The 24246-nt window shown below is 29.6% G+C and overlaps 4 protein-coding genes across 4 annotated transcripts; 1 reads left to right on the top strand and 3 right to left on the bottom strand.

Annotated features, from left to right (window-relative positions):
* Window positions 1-1573: 1573 nt before the first annotated feature.
* On the bottom strand, window positions 1574-4515 carry LOC107432861 (GDSL esterase/lipase At5g55050). Its single transcript, XM_048470487.2, has 5 exons — window positions 4207-4515; window positions 3114-3253; window positions 2395-2631; window positions 2024-2273; window positions 1574-1928 (listed from the first exon to the last, which is right to left on the bottom strand). Exons 1-5 carry the CDS (start codon window positions 4445-4447, stop codon window positions 1708-1710), a joined length of 1089 nt encoding a protein of 362 aa, XP_048326444.2. The 5' UTR covers window positions 4448-4515; the 3' UTR covers window positions 1574-1707.
* A 5264-nt stretch (window positions 4516-9779) lies between these two features.
* LOC125420805 (cytochrome b561 and DOMON domain-containing protein At5g47530-like) lies at window positions 9780-11121 on the top strand. Its single transcript, XM_060813957.1, has one exon. It carries the CDS (start codon window positions 9809-9811, stop codon window positions 11066-11068), a length of 1260 nt encoding a protein of 419 aa, XP_060669940.1. The 5' UTR covers window positions 9780-9808; the 3' UTR covers window positions 11069-11121.
* Window positions 11122-11732: 611 nt separating this feature from the next.
* On the bottom strand, window positions 11733-14480 carry LOC132800440 (uncharacterized). The gene is given in 4 exon segments (XM_060814092.1): window positions 11733-13275; window positions 13890-14226; window positions 14228-14441; window positions 14444-14480. Coding segments are annotated over 4 exon segments (2061 nt in total). The 3' UTR covers window positions 11733-11802.
* Window positions 14481-16261: 1781 nt separating this feature from the next.
* Window positions 16262-17544, bottom strand: LOC107432851 (uncharacterized). Its single transcript, XM_016044057.3, has 4 exons — window positions 17511-17544; window positions 17020-17124; window positions 16546-16753; window positions 16262-16430 (listed from the first exon to the last, which is right to left on the bottom strand). The coding sequence occupies exons 1-4, from the start codon at window positions 17542-17544 to the stop codon at window positions 16262-16264; spliced, it is 516 nt and encodes a 171-aa protein (XP_015899543.3).
* Between the last annotated feature and the right edge of the window lie 6702 nt (window positions 17545-24246).

The raw sequence follows: 24246 nt of genomic DNA, 5'->3' as shown, positions 1-24246 counted from the left end.
ATCAAATGTTGTTTTGCACACGTAATAATCTTTAAACTTCTAGATCAATGGGTACGCAGAATCATGAAAAGAGCTAGGGCCTACAAATTTGGACAATTGATCAGAAGTCATATTAAAAGTTTGGTAAGGTTCTTGACTTCGATTTATATTTGGTTTTTTGTAAGTCGGCAATTTTAAATAGTAAATTAATCACTTCATACAGATCTCAGTAGCATTATTTTGTTGGATCTATGTAGTTCTACACCATTATTTTGTTAGTCATGTTGCCTTTTTAAGCACTATATTTTTTTTTTGGTAGGGTCATGTGGTTAGCCCTTTGAAAATTTTGGGTGCATCATCAAAATGATCAGTCAAGTCCCTTCAATCAATGTCGTGTTAAAAGGGTATTTGTTCCACGTCAGACAGCAAAGAATCATCCTTCACATGTTGTCTTTGTTAAATAATTTCTTTGATGCTTTGGTTTATTTTTATTATTACTCTGTCGAAATTCAAATCCCAACACCTGGACCAAATATTTCAAATCTTTCGTAGTCATAACTATTTTATGCTTTTTTTTGTTATCTATTCTGGACCAATTAAAATCAATTCTGTTTAATATAAACGCCTCAGAATTTCCATGGAAAATGCAGATGGAGTGGAGGATGGGGGAGAATTTTGTTCAATATATATATATATATATATATAAAGAGATACGTACAAATCTGAGATTACTAATAATTTAATTTATCACATAGATCGATGAGTCTATGATTTAGACTATAAAATTTAAATTTATAAATGGATATGCAAATTAATACTGAAACAATTATGGGAATAGATCAGATCCGAGAGTTAATAATATTTTCTTTAGTGAAAATGATGTGGTTTCTAATAAACTCAAATTCTTTTATACAAGATAAAATTATAAATAGAAGTGAATGTTTTAGTAGACTAAACGCAGAGGTCGGCAGACAAAATGAAAGAGAATTCAAAGAAATGGGAAAGTATCAAACAAGTTTTTGGATTGAATACACAACGCATGCACAGTTACTAAAAACATTGGCAGTATCTCAAATTCTGATGGGAATTAGTCTTCAATGGTGTTTGGTTATTGTCATATATATGTAACTTAATTCTAAATAAAAATCCGTTGACCGTTGACTGCTCTAATTTTCACACTGTTAATAGTACCGCAAATACTAAAAACAGTCTCCACGTTCACATATATTCTTTTTTTGTGTTACATAATTCACTGTGTATGGCCTCCTCTATATATCTTGGCTCTCAGAAAGTTTTCACATGGCCTGATTATTTGGTTGCTGATCATAGAAAATTTCACACCACATTTAGATTCATCGTTGTAGTTCTATCTCGATCTAATACATAATTCCGACATCACTCATGGAGGCTTAAGGTTTCATCCTAAAATATTAACCGTCTACATTTGCTCACAATCTGAAATATTAGTGTACTCATTATTAACCCCGCATGAAATAGGATCGTGGGCCATGTTAACTTGAGTTGCAGTATAAGTTGCATTGAAATTCATTTTTAATTCTTTCTTAAATCCTCAAACTCTTGCATTAAAATTGGATTTGAGGAAGCTAATCTATTAATTATTTATTTAAATATCTAAGTACTTATACATGACATGAACCAGCAAGAAAAGGAAATGATATACTTGAGAGAAACAAAAGAAATTAACTAGAAGATATATGTTCCTGAGGCTTAAATGGCAATTAGCTTCCTAACATTCAATGGGAATGTATAAAGTGAAGGTCCGTCAAAAATGTAATCCACAAAGATTCTATGAGCTGCCTCTGTTGGATGGCTTCGATCCCAGAACAGATGGTTGCTTCTGTTTGAGCAATATGTTGAAAATGGCAGACATGGTGCATCAGCATTTAGATTCCCCAACCCACAACAAGCAGCTTTAACCTCTGTGAATCCTGCACATCTCAAACAAATATAGTTATAAACGATTTTTCCGATTTTTTTAATTAGCCAATTTAGTATAAATGATATTTTGTAAATATATATATACCATATGCAGCTGGTTTCCGAATGATGTTGTCCATGGCAGAGTAACCATCAAAGTAAGAGTAGTTGATGTTCTTGAGCTCTGATTTCAAAGCCTTCAAGATGGATATAAGAACTCCATTGTACTTCACAGACAAGTTATTTATTTCTTCATTGCAATTTCCCGCTTTGTTCCCATTCCTCTCTGCTGGTGTGCATCCAACCAATCCAATCCCAACAATTACAAATTTACTTGCACCAACATTGTATAAACGCTGCCCAATAATGTCTTAACACGCTTAGAATATAAACTTTTTATCAAACCTCAACAAAATTAAATTTAATTATATATATATATATATATATATATATATGTATATATTAGTTTTTGATTACCTTTATCTGTTTCTTAAATGTGAGAGCCATCAGGTTGATATATTGCTGAGGGGTTGTCTTATTTTGGGAATTGTCAGATGGCTCAAAGTAGCTGTAAATGTCATTGCTTCCACTCTCAACGACAAACAGAGATTTTGATAGATGCTTCTGTGCACCAATGGCCCCAAGCTTTTTCTTCAGGTCTGAATTTACTGATAAAAAGAAGTCTACTTGTTTTGGCAAAGATATTGACTGGAGCTGAACCAAAATTAAACAAATAGATTAATGTTAATTTGGACTAAAGTATCTGTTTATTGAAAATTTCTACATTTTCATTTTCATTAAAATTATATGTTATGATATATATATATATATTATATATAGTCTTACTACATGGGCAATGTTACACAACATAGTCTAGTGTTCAATTACATATAATTTATTTTTTATTTTATTAAAATTACATGTAATTAGATAATAAAATGTACAACATTGTTCATTATAATAAAACTATATATATATATATATATATATGTTTTCCATATATGCCAGTTAGGTTCTGGTGAGGATATTAAGTTAATGATATTATAATAATATACATCTCGCAATATGTTGTAGAAGCAAATTTTCAAACAGTAACATTTTGCAGGGATGTACATTCTCACAATGTCCTCAACTTAGCATCCTTACTTAAATTAGATTGCATTGAGAAACACTGCTTTGTTTGATGAATTACAAACCTTTTGAATGATATTATTTTCCTGGCTAATGATTCCAGATGCTCCAGAACCAAAGTTAACACCTGTTTGGAATTGGGCATGGTTTTTCTTCGAAACCAGGGATAGAAATGGTGGTGCAGTTGGTAAACCCACACTCTCAGCTGCTCAAAATCCATCCAATTAATCGCAACAGCTTTAGAAGGGTATTAAAAAAAATAAAAACTCTTTAGAGCGAAAAAGGACTTACTTGGACTCTTTCAAGTTTCATCTACCAGTTGGTTTGTAAAACCTCTCTGTACACTATAAATGCTCATTACTAAATAAGTATATCTATTAAATCTATCTACCAACCAATTGTTTTTGGGTATTTATCTCTTTGGATGTCGACTACCCAATAGCATATAATTATACGTTCAGACCTGGAACTATTATTAAATTTGATTGAATCAATCACATAAAGTCTGATATATATATATATATATATACACTGTTGCCAACTTTGCCATTCCCTTTTTAGACTCAGTTAAGTTTATATATGTTTTAACGTTGATTGACAGTCGACATTTTTTTGGTGATGATATGAATAACACTAAAAATACTATATTTGAAAAATAAAAATAAAAAATGTATACAGTCATTTTATTCATCTATGAACTTTTTGAATTATATTTAGAAACAGTACTTGCAATTATTATTATATTTTTGGTAAACTAAACACTTAGAATTATTGCCAACATATAATTAGCCAATATTCATGGACCTTAAGGTTATATTAGTAAACTCTAACTTCAATTTTTATTTTGAGTAGCATATATAGCAAATCCAAAATACAATTACATAGGAAATAGAGTTTTTTTTTTTCATAATTTGTAGGGGCATGAAAGAGAGATTGTAAGCATAAATATGTTATGATCATAGTTACTGTTTGGCAAGAGGGAAAGTAAAGACAAAGAACTTTGGTATAAATATATGACCAAATATATAGTTACTTTTTTGGACTTTATTTGGATCAGCCTAGCTAGCTAATACTGTATAAGAGGATCCTAGCTATAAGTACTTCAGCTTATAAAAAGGTAGACTAAATGTTCAAGAAGAGATTGAAGCAATTACTTACCAAGAAGATCAGCAGCATTCTTGCCATTTCCAAACCTCCCAGTTGGTTTTCCGGTGGGAAAGTCTATTCCATTGTGAGGAAAATTTGCTTTGGCAAAGGAAAATTTTAGGTAATTGTTGTTTCCCACATCTACTAGAGAGTCTCCGAATACATATATCCCTGGAACCCTTCCAGCATCTGAAAACATGAAGATAGAGAAGAGAAACAAGACACCTACTTGCAAAACATGGTGATCCGCCATTGCTGGAGCTCAAGAAGCACTCTCTCTATCTCTCTTTATCTTTCACACATTTACACACACACACACATATAAAAGGTAATGTGGTGGACAAGCAGTGATGGGGGTAGACGGATGAGTTAATGAGATGTACTATCTTTTTTTGATAAATGAGGTGTAGCATTTAAGTGTAACTTGATTGTTTAGAGGGCTCCACTGGAAGAAAAGATCCCATACCATTAAATTGAGGGATTTGGGCACTAATACCCGCCCTTGTAAGTTTATCATATTTACATTTTACTTCATATAATATCGAATTAATATCAACATTCTCTAAAGTTGGTAAATAATTGTAGCATCAGTATAAATTTTTTCCGTAGCAACTTTTTAATTGCTAAGTTATATTAATTAGCTAGAAAGAACAAAAAAATTTGTTTTGACTATATCTTATTCAAGAAATATTTTTTTTTTTCGTGCAATGCATATATATTTAACAATTAAAAAGTTACAAAATGAAAATTTTGGATTAATATTGTACCGTTTATAAACTTCAAAGGATGTTTGTATTAATTCGTTATTACAAGTGTAAAATGCAAAAAATATTGAAATTACAGGGAAAAGGGGATATTGATGCCAAATACCCTTAAATTAACATGTAACTAGAAGTTATTTGGATTTTATCATTAAATAATCATGATACAAACAAACTTATTTATTTAATTCATGTTCTACTTCTATGCACTCATATTTAATGTTTAAGATGACGGTTGATGGTTGATGGTTGATGGTTGATGGTTGATGATGATGATGATATAATAATAAATTGAAAAAAAAAAAAAAAATAGGAACGACATTTTCCTTCCGCTGTCACAATATCATCTATATTCCATATCCTAATAATGAAAACGCTGCGACTCACTCAGAAAATGGGACTTTCTAACCCTCTTAATTTCTCAAGTACATAGAAGATATTAATCCAACTTGTGCAAGAGCTCAAAACGGCAAAGATACATTTCCACATTCTACTTCTAAAATGTAATTTGTTTCAATAGCCTTTCTTAATTTCTTTACCTATTATTTGTAATTTTCTTTACTCAAACTTGTTTCTGTAAGTGGGTCATGACCCACAACCTTTTTTACGTGTTGCAATCTCATGAAGCCGTTTGTAAAATAAAATTGAATAGTTACTATCATTTAATTTTGGTACTTTCTTGCAGGTAAAGTTGTTGGATTCGAGACGAGTGAAAAGAATTAAATATTGAATATCGAAGAGTGAAGAATAAAATAATATATAATATACTTTTTTTTTTACTTTTATACTCATTTTAATTGTCAATCTCTGATATTCTAATATATATAGCTAATATTATTCCATGTGTTAGCTAGGACACACGTCCCAAAAGAATATCTGTTTACCTTCGATGCCATTTGGGAAATTGTTAAACTTTTGGGTAAAATTATTTTTGGAATTCAATTTTTTTATAATATTTGATTAGTAATAGTAATTTTAATATTTAAAAGTAATTAAGTTATTATTATTATTATTATTATTTTCTATTTTATAGATGTTCTCTGTCCATAAAATTCAAATCTGCATTTGTGAACACAAATAAAATATTTAATTATTAAAGCTTGTATTATAAATTAAGAATAAATTTATATTTTAAACCTTTAATTAATGGCTCACCTTGTAAGTGAACTGTTAATTATTTTCTTATTGATGAAATTAAGTTATGGTTGGTTGAGAATTTGCATTTTTCTTGCTCTTATACTAAGCGATAAGTTAATAGGATAGCTCATGAGCTAGTCCATCATGCAATAAATTTGGTTGATCATGAACCTTGAATGGAGGAGGACCCTTTTGGCTCTTTAATCTTATTCAAGGTGATTTGTGTAATGTTGGTTTGATTTAATAAAATTTTCTCAGTTTATTTATTATTTTTTTAAAGAATATTCGAGAATCTTAAAATGTGTGTCTATATAGGTGGAAATAATTTTCTGGCTTATAATTTTGATGGACCCATCAATTAAGTTCAACACAACACCTGGCCATGCATAACTGCAGAGGTCGTAATTTGGAAGTGGCAGAAATTTCAGCAATTGGCTTTTTATGTTGTTGTCAACAGAGGATAACGTTATCATTGTGAAAATAATAGTATTATCTACCAAACAATATACCTCTCTCTAGTCTCTATCCTCTAGAAAATTTCATAATTAACTACCGATTGATGATGGTTTTGTTGTATAAGTACATCAGCTTTTGGGCTTTCTACGGGGCTAGAGATTGGATGAGTAAAAGGCAATTCTAAGCTTTCTATTGCCAGGTTAACCTTGAGGCCTTACACATAAAAAAAAAAAAATTATATATATATATATATATATTAATTAAATTTATACATATACAATATTAATAGATATAAATATATTTTGATAAGGTTGCCACTTAAACAATTACAATTTTAGTTTTAAATTATTAATTAAAGTAACAGTCTCAATATTTGGCACATTAATTCCTTGCATTTTATATTAAAAACGTACTTTAACAAATTATAACTCTATATATTATATTGTTTAATTTAGTTGAAAAAATAAAATATTTTAAGAGCAAAAAGTTTGAGATGAACAGAGCAAAAAAAAAAAAAGAAAAAGAAAAAGAAAAGAAAAGAAAAAAAAAAGCTTAAATTAAAAAAATTAATACAAAAATAATTAGTTACATAATTAAATTAAAAATTAACAAGAAAAAATTATTTAGCATAATTATTTAATTACATGAATAATTAAATAAAATTAATAAAAATGTAAAATTCAATCTCTTTTAGATTGATTTGTTTTGGTTTTATCAATGCATTATTTAAGGCTTACAAAATAGCTTTCTAGCATTTATGGTTTTTTTTTTTTAAAGCATATTAAAACCATTTTAATATTGCTAAAATATTTTCCGATTTAAAGACCATAATTTCATATATATGTTAACTATGGTGATTTATTGTACTTATGTCAATTGTATTTATATGACATTAATAATAATAATAATAATAACAACTTTCAAAAATAAAATAAAATAAATAGGACCACATAATTATTATTACAAAAAGAAAATACATTGTACAAAAAAATGCTATTTGTCAATTTAATTGGATTCTCCAAAAGAGTTATAAAAAATCTATACGTAATTAAACTCATCCAATTATTATTTGTGTTGACTTTTTTTTTTTTTTTTTTGGTTTTCAAAAAGGGTGAAATTATTGAAGTCAATTCTATGTATAATAATAATAAGAAATAATTGCACATTGGTATCTTCTAAAATCATCTAATTTCATTTTGGGACTTTAAAATTAGTTTTATCAAATTAATTATTATTGTTTTCAAAATTCTTAAAAATTAGTTTAATTCAATCAAAATCGAAGGAAAATGTTAGATAGGGGTTATATGTTGCGCATGTGACTCCTAATTATGATTTTTTAATTTATTTTTCAGATTTTCTATTTAAAAAATTCAAAATAAATTAAGAACTTGAAAAAAATATCAGATGTTCAAAAAAATCTAAAAGTTCAAAAAACTAAAAAAATCTAAAGCCTCAAAGAATTATAAGATGGTAAAAAAAAAAAAAAATTCGAGTGCACAATAAAAGATACCAAATATTTTTTTTTAAAAAAAGAGAAGAAGAGAATTTCGAAAAAATACCAAACAATTAAAAAGAATTGAGAGACTAAAAATATATTCGATATTTAAAAACAATTCTGAAAGCCCAAAAAAATACTAGATAATCAAGAAAAAAAAATCAAAAAGCCCATAAAAAATTAGATGTTCAAAAAAATTTTGAAAATTCAAAAAAATACTAGATGGTTAAAAAAAATTTGAGTGCCCCTAAAAATATGAAATAATAAAAAATTTCTTAAAGCTCAAAAAAATATAATATGTTCAAAAAAATTCTAAAAGTCCAAAAAAATACTAGATGGTTAAAAAAATTCCAAGTGCCTAAAAAATTATCATATGGTAAAAAATAATCGTAAAAGCTAGATATTTCAAAAAAGTTCTTAGAGCTTAAAAAAAAATCACATGGTTAAAAAATTTTTTGAATGAAAAAAATATACCAATTGATAAAAAAAAATTCCGAGAGTTAAAAAAATAAAAATTAGATGTTCAAAAAAATTTTTAAAAGTCCAAAAACATTTGGTATTTTTACAGAGCTCTATGAATTTTTTTCATTATTATTTTTTTTTTTGACACTCATAATCTTATTAAGAATGTGGCTCTCATAATTTTCTTTTACCATTTGGTATTTTTTTTTGTACTCTTAATTTTTTTTACCATCTAATATTTTTTTTACTCTTTTGTATTTTTTTGGGCACTTAGAATTTTTCGTTTTACCATATGGTATTTTTTTTTTCGTACTTTTGGAATTGTTTGAACATCTCGTATATTTATTAGGTTTTAGAGCTTTTTTGAACAGCTGGTATTTTTAATCATCCTTTTGGAATTTGTTTTACCATCTAGTATTTTTTTAGACTTTTTGATTTTTTTGAATATCTGGTATTTTTTTGGATTTTTAGATTTATTTAGTTACTTATTATTATTATATTTTTTTAACCATATGGTACTTTTATCGTGCTCTTAGAATTTGTTTAAACATATGATAATATTTTAGGCATTCAAAGTTCTTTTTACATATGTTATTTTTTGTGATTTAGGAATTTTTTTAAACATATAGTATTTTTTATTGTGCCCTCAGAATTTTTTTTTACTACCTGATATTTTTCAGGCTCTCAATTTTTTTTTGAAAATCTAATATTTTTTTGGGCTCTCAATTTTTTTTAATTTTTTAAATGGAAAAATCTGAAAAATGAATTAAAGAAATCAAATTTTAGAGTTACATGCACCACACATGATCCATATTTGATGGTTTCTGTCATTTTTAACCAAATTGAACTAATTTGTAAAAATTTTGAAATAAGGGATATTAAGTAACAAAATTAAATTTGAAGCTTTCCAAAACAAAATTAGGTGATTTTAAAAGATAATAATAATAATAATAATAATAATAATAAAGATTTAAGATGGAGAAGTATTGTAGTGAAAAACAGTGATAAAACGAATAATCATATTCCTAGTGAAACCAAAGACTTCAATATCACAAGAGTTCTATTCCTAGTGAAACCAAAGAATTTTATTAATTCTAATATCACAAGAATTCTAATCCTAATGAAACTAAGACGACTTCCTAATCAAGGAACTCTGCTTTAGTACTATATATATAAATACAGATATAGAAACAGAGAAAAATTATATCATAAAATATTATTAAAAAAGAAAGAAAGAAAGAAAGAAAGAAAGGAAGGAAGAAAGAAAGAAAGAAAGAAAGAAAGAAAGAAATCTTAATTAATAATGGCGATGAGGAAGTTGACGATGATGGTGATATTTGTTTCGATACTCTTTGGTGATTTGTTGGGTCCCACCGCAGCAGCTGAACCTTGCAGCGGCTACAAGTTCAGCACCGGCAAATCGTTCGTAGCATGCAAGGACCTACCGGTGCTGAACTCGACCCTCCATTGGAACTACTATCCTTCATCAGGCACGGTGGATATAGCTTTCCGACAGACCGCAACAACCACCTCAACATGGGCTGCTTGGGCTATCAATCCCACCTCACATGGCATGGTTGGTGCTCAGGCTCTTGTTGCTTTCCAACAATCAGATGGAACCATGCTGGCCTACTCTTCTCCCATACAATCCTACGCGACTCTTCTACGCAAAGGTGAACTAAGCTTTCCTGTCTTTAACATCTCTGCCGCTTCCTCCAATATTAACAGCTTCTTCGAGATAACTATTTTCGCTACTATTCAACTCCCCGGCAATTCTACTTTGGTCAACCATCTTTGGCAACAAGGTCCTCTTCTCCAAGGAGATGTTCTTGGCATGCATCCTCTCACCGGAGATCATGTCAAATCGTTCGGAAGTCTCGACTTTGCTTCCGGAAAGATCGAAACCAGTTCAGGAGGTGGAGATTTTTCCAAGAAAGCTACCATCAAGAAGGTGCACGGAATCATCAACGGTATCAGCTGGGGACTTCTTATGCCAATTGGGGCAATGGTAGCAAGATACGTGAAAGTTTTCGAGGTGGCGAACCCAGCTTGGTTCTACATTCACGTTACTTGTCAATGTTCGGCTTATCTGATTGGAGTTGTCGGCTGGGGAACTGGGGTGTGGCTTGGAGCTAAATCTTCGGGGATTCAGTACAAGGCGCACAAGTGCATTGGTATCACCCTTTTCTGCCTTGCCACTCTGCAAGTGTTGGTCGGAAGATTTTTGAGGCCCAAAAAGGATCATAAGTGCAGGATATTTTGGAACATGTTCCATTACGCAGTTGGTTATGGGACAATTGTCCTCAGCATCATAAATGTGTACAAGGGGTTGCATATCTTGCAGCCAGGGAAGGCTTGGAGGGATGCTTATACTTTCACCCTTGCATCCTTGGGGTGTATAGCTGCCGTAATGGAAGTGTTTACTTGGACTCTGGTTTACAAGAAGAATAAATTAGCAAAGGTGCAAACAGTTGAAGAAGAAAATAAGGTGGAAACAGATGAAGAAGCTAATAAGGCGGAAATAGTTGAAGAATCGATTCCCACATCTTCTGGAGAGGTATAGTATCGAAGAGATATTGAAGAATGGATACTGCAAGCGGCAAAGGAACTTCAACATTCAGCAGAGCAGTATAATGAAGGCTACAGTTGACAAGTTTTCAGTAGTTGTTGCTAAATGTTTTCTGTATTATGACTTTTGTTGTACTCTTTTTTTCAGTGTCTAGATTTCTAGACTTTGCACTCTTTTTCCTGTCTAGATTTTTCCCACTGGGTTTTATTCTAGATAGGTTTTAATGAGGCTTAGTCTCTTAGAGCTGTTGAGCATATGATCTGTCTAGTCTAGATGTATGCTAACCTAGTTGGGATGCTTCTTTTCTAGTTTGATGCTCCTTTCTCTAAGGTTGTTATGTACATAAACAATTTGTCTAATTTCTTCTGTTAAAGAGATGTGTCTTGAAATTCTTTGTCCGTCTAAATAAAAGCAATTTTTTTGGGTGAATTAATGAAAAGCAATTTTGCTTGTTCTTGATAATGCAGCGTATTCAACCAATACAACCAATCTGTTTACTACTTACTATTAAATTAGTTGCAGTGTGTTCACTACTAAATCTAACAAAAAAAGAAACAAAAAAAAAAATAATAAATAATTTCCATGTTAGTTTGTTTAATGATATAATATGGAAAAAAAAATGTTCATTTAAAAATCAAATTTAATATGAAAGAGCCGTAATCCTATCTAACCTCATTAGCATAAAAGTTTGGCTAATTGATATTACAACGCAATAAACAAAATATTTGCTACAAGGTTTCCCTCAACATGGCTCGAATTTTGGCTCTAAGCTCATCCGAAACCTCAGTCGATTCAGATGGCTGAAATGGAGCCTTTCCATGTCGATATGATTTTGACAAATCCACAGAAGCCTCCCTACTAGCACGTTCACTTTCACTAGCTTTAGATTGATCTGATTTTGCACATATTTCCCCTTCTTCTAATTCCAATTCTCTTTTAGATCGGGATTTCCTATGTTTTGTAGACCTACTTCTGTGGTGATTCTCACCATCAGAGGAGCTGTGATGTTTATGTCGCCTAGTATGCCTGTGCTCGTCTTCAGAGGAGCCACCATGCTTATGGTGCCATCGAGAATGCTGATGTTCATCATCGGATGAACGAACATGTTTATGCTGGTGTCGAGAATGCTCACTATCAGAGGGACTGTGATGTTTTGACAGTTTAGAGGGCCAGATTTCATCATCAGAGGAGTTATTGTGGTATTGAGATTCACTAGCTTTGGAGGAGGAATGCCTTTTCCGGTGCTTATGCCTGTTCTTACCATGGTGTGAAGATCGATGAGCCCGGTGCTTCTTCCTTGAGTGCTTGCGTCCCCTTTTATCTTCTTCTTCTTCTTTCCCCTGTTCATCATCATCATCAGCATCATCTTCGTGATCTTGTTCTTCGTCCTCTTCATGTCTTTTAGATCTGGAACGGTAGCTCCTCTTTGATCTCCGTTCATTACATTCATCAACAGAAATCTTCTTTTCAGATATTTCATTCTTATCAGAAGTATCAACTTCAAATGGGACTGAACTGCCTTCCCTCTCTTTGTTTGCAAGGTTCGTACCCTCATTACCTGAAGAAACCACTGTCCCGGGGGGCTCAACTGATAAACCACGTGATGGTTCGGTTCTTAAAGGGGCAGCTCCACCTTTTAACATGGCTGCAAACATCTTTGCCCTTTTCAATCTCTCAGCCTTCAACTTCTGTTCTCTAGTCAAGGACGCTTCAGAAGAATCAGCTTCACTAGCAGCAGCAAGTGCAGCTGTCTCAGCAATAGCCTTGGCGACAGGAACAGAAACACTTGGCTCCCTGTTCTCATCTAGCTTATTGATGGAGCTTTGACGTTGAGATGCATGGAGACTCCCAAAGCTTGAGGAATACCCACCCTCATCGCTGGGGCCTTGACCACTGGATGATGGTTTAGGAAACATTTCTAGACCTGGATTCTTAATTCCCCTTGTGGCAGCTTTAAGAATAGCTGCAACTGCATCCACACTGAGTCCAACATGTGGCAGGTTAGACTTGGCAGGTGGATCTTGTTCATCCTTCTTTGACTTTCCAATTACCATCTTAAACTTCTCTTTCCTATCATAATCATACTGTAGATCATGCCCAGCAGATCCAGAGGAGATGGTATCACCTTCTTTAGAGAGTGCCTTTTTTTTGTCTACTGAAAGCCGCTTCTCAGAAACATGGCCCTTGCCAGGTAACTTGGCCTGTCAAGGTATGACAAATTTAAGAAAATTAGTAATCAGAAGAAAACTGAAAAGAATAATCAACAATTTATGCAAGTCAGCGTTTTTTTTTTCTCTTTTTTTTTTTCTTTCCAAAATGATTTTATAGCATTTTAATAATAAAAATTAAGAATTTCAATCCATGAAATTTTTGGTTGATCCAAAGTCAGGAACCCTAATGCAGATATCATTGGGACCATAAAGGTTAAAAAAAAACCTCAAAACTTAAGAACCTCTATGTGGACCTCCATGAGCACATTACAAATAGAAAATTACACAAAAATGTAGCATGGATCATGAATCCATTCAACTATCAACCAAAAAGGCACAAATTCAATGTGTTCCTATAAAAAAAAATATATATATACACAAGCTCATCAAAGCATATGAAGCAAACAAATGGCCAAAGCAATCTAAGGCACAAAATTGATCAACAACCCCATCTGCATATCACTTTGAAAAAAAGCTAGGAAAAATGTCCCCCCGTTCTTTAATACCCTTGTCTCACAAAGAATTAAAAAAATCATATTTTATCAATAAGAATCTCACACAAACAGTAGAGCTAGTAAATACAAGTAAAATGTTTTGCATATTACCTCCTGAGTTTTCTGCAGGACTTCTAAATAGTAAGGATGATACTGGTTAGAAGGCAGGAGGAAGGGAAATCTTCCAAATTTACGATCCGGTTCAACAAGAACAGCTTCAAATTCTTTGCCATTTTTCAAAATGAACTCAACAATCTTTTCAACCACTCTCTTTAAATCAGATGGAGGCTCCAAAATTGGTAGTGCAATTTTAGATGTGCCAGGCTGCACAGCAGGAGTCTGAGACTTATTGGCAGCTGCATCCCCTTCTTTCTTTATCCCAGTTATAGTTCCACACTTAACTGTACTAATGCTACGGTTCCGTTTTATAACATGAACTTTTTTCTTTTGGAGGACATATATTGCTGGAAACAAGTTCATCTCTTGCAGCAACATTTCCAGAAGGTTCTTTTCCTTCTGATTTATGAGAAACACTCACACTTGCAGCATCAACAGTTTCCTCAGGCTTGTCAATTTTCACTTCAGGTGCATCCTCAGTTATGCCATCTTCATCATCTCCAGACTCATACACAGAACCAAGCAAAGACAATGCACCACACCTTGACCACCATCAGCTTTCTTCTCTTCTTCTGTGGGAAACATCAATGTAAAAACGTTGGGCTTGGTCTCTCAATTTATTTTTTTTTTTTTTTTTTTCAATCTTATAATTTTCAATTAATATTCAAATTTTTTTTTTGTTAAGTTTAAATTTTATTATTTTGAATGATGCTTGTTAAAATTAAAAAAAATACAAAGGAATTAAAAAGAAAATAACAAAAAAATTAAAATATTTAAAAAATTTACAAAAGCATTAGAACTTCCATAACTCTACTTCCTCAAATCTCCTTCTTTCCAATATTCAATTCAACCACAACACCATCATCTCAATTCTTGTTCTTTGAAACCCCACCACTCTAACTCCTTTGTGATCGCCTACTTGTCCCTCACAGCTCAATCGAAACTCTTCAAATAGGAACTCTTCAACCTCATATCATATTAAGATTGGGGCCTCAAGACTCAAAAGAACCCAGCCAAACGAAACTTAATTATCAAGGCCATAAATGCCCTTTCTGCTCTGAGCAGCGATACAGTCACCACTGGGACTTCGCTTTCGATCATGTCAAGACTATTCTGGACCGCCAAAAAAGAGCAGCTCTTAATCTAGAGTAAAATACCCACTTGTTTGGTACTTAGGTCGATGACATTTTGCAGGTCATCGATGTCATTGTTTTTTTTTTTTTTTTTTGGGTTTTTTGTTCACACATTAAAAAAAAAAACACACACACACACACAAATACTAACCTTTAACCCAAACTCTAAATGGATTTTGAATTGTCGAGGAGAAGACCCGGACGGTGAAAGCAATAGAAAAATATCTGAGGCTAGAACGGTAGAGATAGTGGATTTTATTTGAAATTTTTGAAACAGTGATGGATGGTGGATTTTATTTGAAAATTTTGAAACGGTGAGCGATGGTGGATTTCATTTGGAACTTTTGAAATTGTGAAAGATAGTGGATTTTATTTGAGAATTTTAAAACAGTAAAGTTTTTGTGAAATAGTGGTGCGAGCGGGAAAGGAAGTGATATTTTGAAACAGGAAGGTTGAAGGAAATTTTCTTGAAGTTGTAATTTTCTCATGTTCGACAGAGAAGTATCTGAGTCGTTCATTGGATAAGTTGAAATCTAATAGCTGGTCATTTTTTCACTTTTTTGGACGGTACTATTTTGGTCATGTCGGATCTGACCAGCTATTAGATTTCAACTTATCCAATGAACGACTCAGCTACTTCTCTGTCGAACGTGAGAAAATTGCAACTTCAAGAAAATTTCCTTCAACCTTCCTGTTTCAAAATATCATTTCCTTTCCCGCTCGCACCACTATTTCACAAAAACTTTACTGTTTTAAAATTCTCAAATAAAATCCACTATCTTTCACAATTTCAAAAGTTCCAAATGAAATCCACCATCTCTCACCGTTTCAAAATTTTCAAATAAAATCCACCATCTATCATTGTTTCAAAAATTTCAAATAAAATCTACTATCTCCACCGTTCCAGCCTCAGAAGCAGTCCACCGGTTGATTATATGTATAACTGCCTCTGTAGGATAGTCAGCATCCCAAAATACATATTCTTTTCTGTTTGGGCAATATTTTGTGAATGGTAAGCAAGGAATCTGAGCATTCAGCATCCTAAGGCCCCAATAAGCTGCCATAACCTCTTCTAATCCTGAAATTCATAACCATCCAAACTTTTCTTATCAGCGCCACTTTCTGACTTTCAAGTAGAGAAAATTTCAAATCCTGAATTAATTTTATCACTATGGGAAAGTGATAGTGTTATACCATAAGCAGCTGGTTTCTTAATGATGTGTTTAGTGGCACTCAAGCATTGAAGGTGTAGTAGTGAAAGTCCTTCAAGTTTGATTGCAATTCCTTTAAATGTGAAGTCAGAGCGTAATGGTACATATGTGACATGATGTTCAACTCTACATCGCATTCTTCAGATTCGCTCTCAACTCTTTGCCAAGGGGTGCATCCCAGAGCTCCTACCCTGACAATAATAGATTTTCGTTCATGATAATCGTATAAACGCTAACAAAAAAAAAAAAAAAATTGTAGCACGTGTATTCTAATTAACATCTGGAAAGGCACAATTAATCAAAAACCTCATTGAAATGTTTTGGAAGTAAATTAGTACTGCTTTGTTAACTACCTCTGTTGGTTTTGCAAGTTCATTAGCCTTCGACTTAACATACTTTGTAGGGGTTGCAATGCTGCGAAGATTGGATGATTTAGCAAATGTATAAATGTCAATGCTCCCAATGATAATGGCAAAGATTGATTTTGGTAGGAGCTTGTCTGTAACAGAGTGACCTATTTGTAGAATCAAGAATTCATGAGATCCGAGAAGTGGTCTACTTGTGTTCTCAAGGATATTGATTGGTGCTAGATAACAATTACATAATGAAGAACCGAAAAAGTTTTAATGGAAACAGAGTTCACTCTGTTCATGGTAATCATCTTCACCAAAGTACTAAACCAACGTATTTTCAATTCAACTTTTTTAGGAAAGCAAAAATCATGGTATTTTGTTTTGCTTACAAGAATTCGATGATATGTCTAGTTGAAGATTCGAGCACCTGCAGAGTCGAAGTTAACACCAGTCTGGAACTTCACCGTGTTGTTTCTATACTCTGACAGCAGGGAAAGATACGGTGGTGGAACTGGCACCCCAACTTTCTCAGCTGTATTTCAATATTTTCCATGAAAACCAAACTAAAATTAAGACAATTACTATTTAATATATCCATATATCAAGGATTATAAACATTATATACCTGCATTGCATCATATATAACAAAAGGCATATACTAAAAAAATATGAAGAACAAGTCCCATAGAAAGTCCTCCAATAATGGTTTTCTATTAAGCGTTATATCATATAAGAATATGCAAAACTTGAAAAAGTACATAAAATATTTAGTGGTCCATGAAAGAGAAATTATACCAAGAAAATCTGTAGAGTTTTAGCCATTACTAAACCTCCCAGTTGCTTCCTCATCGGGAAAGTTGATGCCGCTGGGAAGGAAATTTGCTTTGTCGAAGTAAAAAAAGAGATGATTGCTGTTACCAACATCTACCAGAGAATCTCCAAACACATACATGGCTGGAGCTTTGTGTGCAGTAAGATTGAACCCACCCAATATGTAAACAAACTAAATCAGGAAGAAGAAGCTCAATGGGATGAGTTTGGCAGCCATTGTTATAGCTTAAGAAACCTCTTTCTTTGTTGCATGTTGGGGAAGAGAATTGATTTGTTGTTTATATAGAAAAGAATATAAGAAGAAATTTAATTTCTAATATGTTAAAAGGGGGAAAAAAATACATGAATGCCAAAAAATTAAACAAATCTATATAATATATAAAAGAAGAACAGTATACGCCACGTGTTTGATATTCTTCTTTCAAATTCACTCCAAAATTATCTTATTTATTTATTTATTTATTTATGGTGCATATAATGTAAAGTTTTTTTTAAAAAAAAAATTGAAAATCAAAATAAAAAATTCATGATAGTTTTTGTGTACAAAAAGGTTCATATAATATAATTTTTAATTTATATAGTTAGTGGAATTATCATACACAAAATTGTATTGTTATTCAGTTTTTACCATACATGAAATTGCCATACACGAAATTTATTCTTATTTTTATTTTATTTATTTGCTTATGGTGCATAAAATGTAAGGTATTTATTTTTTAATTTATGTATATGGCAGTTTGTTTTTTTGTTACAGTTAGTGGAATTGCCATACATGGAATTGCATTGTTATTCAACTTCTACCGTACATGAAATTGCCATACATAGAATTTATTCTTATTTTATTTTATTTATTTACTTATGGTGCGTAAAATGTGAGGTATTTATTTTTTAATTTATGTATATGACAATTTTTTTTTTTTTGTTACAGTTAGTGGAATTGTCATACACGAAATTGTATTATTATATAGTTTTTACTATACACGGAATTACCATACATGGAATTGCATTATTATACAATTTTTACCATATACGGAATTGCATTATTATAATAACTTTTTGAAATAAATTTAAAATAAACAAAATATTTGATTTTATTATATTTACCAAATAAGTCAAATATATTTGATTATAAATAACTAGGCGCTACCTTCTGGTTATTTAAAACTTCGGTATTCAATACTATGTTGGATTTTATTCTCTCATATTTCTATTTTAGTTATTAAAGTTTTTTTTGTTTAATTTCAGTTTATTTTCTTTTTTTGATGGATCTTCATAAAAATCATCTTCATCATGAGCATGTACGTGAACCATGCTATGGATTTTTGATTGAAGATGATGATGTTGCTGTGGAAATTGATGGAAAAGATGGAACTTTTCTGATGAAGAATCCTCACTGATTATAAATTCATCTATATCTATCAACTTTTTCAAGAGGATGGAAAACAAAAAAATAAAAAAGATAAGACATAAGAGATTATTCAAATCGAGGGCAAGTAAGAAAGAAAAGTATGATAGTTATGGCAATAAGGTGGTATCGAAAATCTCGGATATTGCAACAACTTCATTGAACAAGAAGCAATTTAGGGAGATGAAACATTTGTCCTAGACATTATAATTATTTTTTATGTTTCATTTTTCATATTAGAATCCATTATATTTATTGGGATTGAAATAAAAAAATGGTTTTATTTTAGTTATTATAAATTTTGTTTTTGTGGTTGGTCTATATAATTAATCTATATATTTGAAAAATAATATTTGTTTTTTTTGTTTTAGCTTTCAAATAAACCTATAAACCTCATTCTATTATTATTATATATAGTTTCATTCAACAAATACAATGAAATGATCCAAGCGTGCCCTGATCATATATATACAAAAATTCTATAAAAAATTTACTTATGATGCATATAATATGAGGTATTTATTTTTAAAATTTGGAAATCAAAGTGAAAAATACCGGACAATTGTCTTTATGTATAAAAAATTTCATATAATAACCCCTATCTTTAGGTTTCACGAGATGCTAAATGACTTGGCTACTTTTGGTAATAAATAAATATCAATATTGTTTAATAAAATACCAAAGAAAAATTGTTTGTTTTTTTTTTTTTAATTTTTTATTTTGTGCATGTGCAGTTAGTGGACAAGGAACTGCTTCCAACTGATAAATTTTATTCTGAGTATCATCATCGGTCCAACAATGCTTCCATATTGGACAAACCAAAAGAACTCAATCACCATCTTCCTTCCATATTATAAAATATATATATATATATATATATATATAAAACTTACATGACATCCAATTACTGATAACCAGAAGAAAGATTAAACAAGGGTCGCAAGGATGGAAATAAATTTAATATTTCATATTCCCTGTCTTACTGCTTTTCTATCAATTTCAAGAAGCTTTAATGACGTGCGATTAGAGAACCAGATATCTTAATTGCTAAACCCATTCTGATCTTAATCTCTTTTATCTTCTTTTTTATCTTTATCAACTTGAAATCTGCTTTATAAAAAAATTCCAGAGTCTTGAGTAAAATAATTATAACATGGAAGCATTGTTGGAAACTATAAGTAAGTATATATATATAATATACTATATAATAATAAATATAATATACTATTTATTATTATTATTATTATTATAAAATATAATATTATATGTATATAATATATAATACACTATATAATTTGCGTATATGAACTTAGTACAAATTAGTAAATGATAAATTGCTTGGCTACTTTTGGTAATAAATAAATATCAATATTTTTTAATAAAATATCAAAGAATTAATTAGGAAAGTTGACAAAGGGAATTAAATTCATTCTATAATTATTAAAGTTTATAATACTAAACGAGCAACAATAATCAATAACATACCATTGAAAATTATTTGGTTTACCATGTATTACATCGTGATTATTTTACTTGAGGACCAATATCAATTTACCAATGAAATAATCTATTTCTATATTATGATTATTTGTAATCATTATTTGTCATATTAATTTATTTTATTGATATATAGAATTCTCCAAATATATAGTAATTACTTTCCTTGGTTTTTTTTTATTTTTAATTTTTTTCCTTATTAAGATGTCATTGAAGAATCAAAATCAATTGAGCTTCCATATTATGCCGTACACAAAGGGAATAAATTTTCCATAATCGCATAATATTATAGGTTGTAACCTCTAAAACTATTTAAATTTTAATTATTTTTTAAGGATAAATATCAGTTTTTTTCTTTATTATGATGACATTGAAGAATCAAAATCAATTAGTGTGTTTCTCAATCTGCTTCTCACCGGTGCCAAATGCTATAATTTGTGCTAACAAACAATTAAACTAGCATAATTGATGTACCAAATGCTGAACTTTCTAAAAATGTATTTTCTTATAACTATTTAATTATGAAATTTTATTTATCGGCAATTTAATATATATATATATTGTCAAGAACAGATGGCATAATGTTGGGTATATTACCAAAAATTGACTTCTTATATACTTATTGTGTATTACATCATGATTCCCTATCAGTTATTTGAACCATCAATTAATTAGGGAAGTTGACAAAGGAATTAGATTCATTTTATAATTATAAATTTCTATACATGGTTTATTATTAGATTTTATAATAAAAGATGCCCATTCCTTTTATAGATTCTATACACAACGTTTATAATTAGTTATTTTATACTAAACTTATGTTTCACGAGCAACAATAATTGTTAGGAGGAAATTACGTACATAGATTCTCAATTTTTGACTAACCATTTATGTTTCACAAATGATTATCTACAAAGAATTAAAAAATGCATTTGAATTTAAATTTAAATTCTATAAAAATAAAATATTATTTAAATAAATTTAAATTAAATTAAATTATATAAATATATTTGAATTTAAATTTAAATTTTACAAATGGAAAAAATTAAATACATAACCATTTTTGAATTTGAATTTCATGAGGGAATGATATTATATATATGTCAAATTTTTAGTTTTTAACAAACATTTATAATATACATTAAAAAAATAAGATCCAGATATATTTATTATCAATAAAACTTTTAAAATAAGTTTTCAAATATAGCCAGACAGATCGATTTTATCAACGAGATTAATGATAACAAGGTGCAGTGGACGCTCAAAGTTCAAAGAAGTTTTTAAAAATTTGGATTAGTTATGTTAAATTTAAAATTTTAATTTAATATTATTTTTATGATACTTTATATTTGATTTGATTATAAATCTTTTTTATAATGTATTATCAAAATAATGTATTGCAATTATATATGCCGTGCATTGCATGGATATGTATCTAGTATTAATGAAAATACTAAAATCTAAGCTTATAAATTAGTCAATTCATAAGAGTGGCTCATGGTGAAAATTTTGAGATACATAATAGTAGTGAACGGTTATTGATGGGTAATAGTTCGTTATAGAATCTATAGAATCTTTGATTTTAGGGAATTTTTAGTTGCATTACTTTTGGACTCTATACAGTTTCATTATTGATTTACATTTTTATCCCCATTTAAAATTATTATTAATAATATTTGTTAATTACACTTATTTAAATAATTTTTTTATACAGTTTCATTCTTCCTCTCAAATAATACGTTACATATATCTATTTAACTTATACTCTATTAAAAATTAGGATTGCAAATACAATAATTATTCATAAATTATGGAAGTTCAAAAATATAAAACAGTAAGATGTATTTAGTTTTTTTTTTTTTGTTTTTTTTATTTTGTGATGATTATTTAAGTTTGGATTTTTTTTCTATCGCTTCCCAACAACTAGATCGGAACAAAGCTCTTGTATTTGATCTGGTATATTAAACTTCATTTTTTATTTGAAAGTTTAAAACTGAACATTTTTAATTGTTCAAAAGCGTCCATCCGAACATTATTAAAATATTTAGCTTTTATCTATTGAATATTGTATGTATATACATATATTAAATATCGTACATTATATATAGATATTTAATATGGTTAGAAGCTTACAACCAAACATTTTTAGTTATACAAAAGTTTACAACCGAACAACTTGAAAAGCTTACAATTAAACAACATCAAAGTTTAAAAAAAGTTTATAGCTGAATCATCTAAAAATATACTTTACAAAAAAATTACAAAATTGTTAGGTTGAACAAATTCAAATATTCAAAATATGTTCATAAGTTCATAATCGAACATCTTGAATATTTACAAAAATTTAGGATCGAACATTCCAAAATAGTAAATTACAACTTTCAAGATATTCATAAATATAACTCAATAATTTTAAAGAAGTTCAAAAATACAAAACTAAAAATTTTAAAGACGTTTATAAGTTTACAACCAAACATTATACAAAAAAAAAAAAATTCAGAAAATAGTACAGAATTAAACTAATTTAAAATGTTCAATAGTATGCGATTGAACATTTTTAAAGTTGTTTAAAAGTATACTACCAAGCACCCAATCACCATTATCCTCCATTGTTCGTTGGTTTTCTGCTTTCAAATAAATAATATTTTATGTCATTAAAAAAGTGAGGGAAAAAAAAAATCAACCCTAATTCATAACAAGAAAGAAAAATATAAAAGTATTTTAGTGAGAGACTGTATATAGTTATTTTAGAATTGTAAAAAAAACTTTTATTTATAAGAAATATGTAATTTTGGATTTGTATAAATTATGAATATTTTAGAAATAAAAAATATTATATTAAGTAATTTTATATTTTTTATATGTTTATATAATGGTATATAAAAAATAGAACTATAAAAAATCATTTTAGAATTATAAAAAGAACCACTATTAGTTTTAATATAAACAAAAATATTTATAGAAGTGTCCCGTTTGGTGTTATTAGCAATTCTCAAAATTTGTTTCTTATTTCTTTAAAATATAATTCATATAGCAATTTATATGGTGAAGATTCAAAGACATGCATTTTTTATTATTTTTATATATAATAAACTCACCAACATTTATAGCAACTATTCCAATTTCCATATGTATTTCATTACTAGTATTTATTTCTTTATTTTTGTTACAATTGTGCTTATTTTTTATGATTTTTTCACTTTCACAATGCTTTTATGACAATAATAGTACAGAGTTTTTCCATAGAGAATCATCAAGTTCTTATTTCTATGTAGCTCTACTTCAATAATATATTTTCCACAGAAATTTTTGAGAAAACACAATATTACATAACAGAGTAAAAAATAGTATATAAAAGTTTAGATGAAAAGCATATTTAATTAAAAGGTGATATGACCTGAAAAAGAAAACTAAGGTGAAATGCGGTTAATATTACAAAAATATAAATCGATTCGATGAATAATAGGTGCTGTTAAATGTAACTCGAATATTTCATTCAAACAGGTTTCATTTTTCTTTTTATTTCGAACTATTTAAACCCAAGAATTATTTACAAAGACAATTGAAACAAATAACTTGAGGAAATCCTAGAAATTAGCAAGGGACATTTGAGCTTTGTATAAGTGAAAAGCCGTAATTTTATGTTGTTTTGAATAAAAAAGTCCATAGAAGAGTGTATAAATATTTATATTGTTTAAAATGAATATAAAAAATAAAAATAAAATAAATAAATAAAAAGTGGGGTTCGCTCACTCGCTAACTTGAATCATTTTCTAAATAATTTTTGCTGTGAATTGATGGTGGTGTTATACCATATGACCAAGTTTTTAACAGACTTTGATAGTAAATAATTTGAAGGGTATTTACTATTCAGTATCTACTTCTTTGCAAGTATATAAAGCGAACTTGTGGCCAAAAAAC

The sequence above is a fragment of the Ziziphus jujuba genome, chromosome 1, assembly GCF_031755915.1.
Source record: "Ziziphus jujuba cultivar Dongzao chromosome 1, ASM3175591v1".
NCBI lineage: Eukaryota > Viridiplantae > Streptophyta > Magnoliopsida > Rosales > Rhamnaceae > Ziziphus > Ziziphus jujuba.
The sequence above is the reverse complement of the archived record's forward strand: the minus strand, read 5'-3'. Positions and strand labels throughout refer to the sequence as shown.